The sequence below is a fragment of the Condylura cristata genome, unplaced genomic scaffold, assembly GCF_000260355.1.
Source record: "Condylura cristata isolate star-nosed mole 26May11 unplaced genomic scaffold, ConCri1.0 scaffold00003, whole genome shotgun sequence".
Classification (NCBI taxonomy): domain Eukaryota; kingdom Metazoa; phylum Chordata; class Mammalia; order Eulipotyphla; family Talpidae; genus Condylura; species Condylura cristata.
The window spans coordinates 76545319-76546177 of record NW_004567104.1 but is presented as its reverse complement, the minus strand read 5'-3'; the positions used below and the strand labels follow the sequence as shown (position 1 = coordinate 76546177).

General features: G+C 56.8%; 1 protein-coding gene across 1 annotated transcript in view; it reads left to right on the top strand.

The window, feature by feature from the left end:
* Nucleotides 1-855, top strand: part of BRWD1 (bromodomain and WD repeat domain containing 1) — a gene marked incomplete at its 3' end in the record, with an annotated part of 68059 nt that extends 67204 nt beyond the window's left edge. Inside the window, exon 37 of the mRNA XM_012730916.1 lies at nucleotides 473-855. Within this exon, the coding sequence (XP_012586370.1) occupies nucleotides 473-855 (383 nt within the window). The remainder of the gene's footprint in view (nucleotides 1-472) is intronic.
* Between the last annotated feature and the right edge of the window lie 4 nt (nucleotides 856-859).

The window sequence follows — 859 nt, the reverse complement described above, 5'->3', positions numbered from 1 at the left end:
ATCACCTTTATTTTATAAACTTGAATTTATAAAGTGCTGGTAAATTATTATTATTTTTTTAATGTTTTGAGTTTATGTTTTGAATCTCTAAGGCCTGGAGAATCTTCAGAAGCGGCAGCTAGAGCTAAGATGAAACATAGATGATGCAGGTGGCGTTTGTGACGGTGAGTTTTGAGAGGGTGAGAGAGTGGTCACACGTTTGTGCCGTGAGCAAGATGTAGTCTGTCCTGTTGAAAATGAGATTATCTGCGTTCTAGCCTTCCGCACGTGTGCTCGTGGGATGGAAGCAGCGGGGCCCTCGTGAGCGGGGCGAGGCTGGAGGTCACTGCCCCAGACTCCCATTGCCACTGCTGCAGCGTCATCCCAGCTCTGGGCGTAAGCTGCTTAACATGCTGCCGCGTCACCCCTTACTCTTGGCCCCGTACAAAAGGCTGCGGGAGAAGGGAAGACTGAAGGAATGTTTTTGTTTTAGATCCTGCATCGCAAGAGCAAGGACAGAGTAGGAAAGCCTCCAGGAAGAGGGTCTGCTCCAGCGGCTCCGACAGCAACTCCCAGACCTGCCCCTCCAGGACGTCCCGAAGACGAGCCCGTCCCGCTGCCGGTGACGCCAGCAGGGAGGCCGCCAGTGCGGACAGCATCTACACTAGGAGCAGAAACGGGAGGAAAAAGCCCCCCCCCGCCGCGTGTCCCACAGCCAAGAGGACGGGGAGTGATTCTGAAGGGGACGGGCAGGCTGCAGGGCCAGGTGGGCAGCAGGCCTGCCTGGGGGAGCCACCTGCAGCCACCCCAGAAAGCGGCCCCGGAGGTGCCGATGAGGCTGGCGATGCGGGCTCTGACTCTGGAGGGCTGACGGACCCAG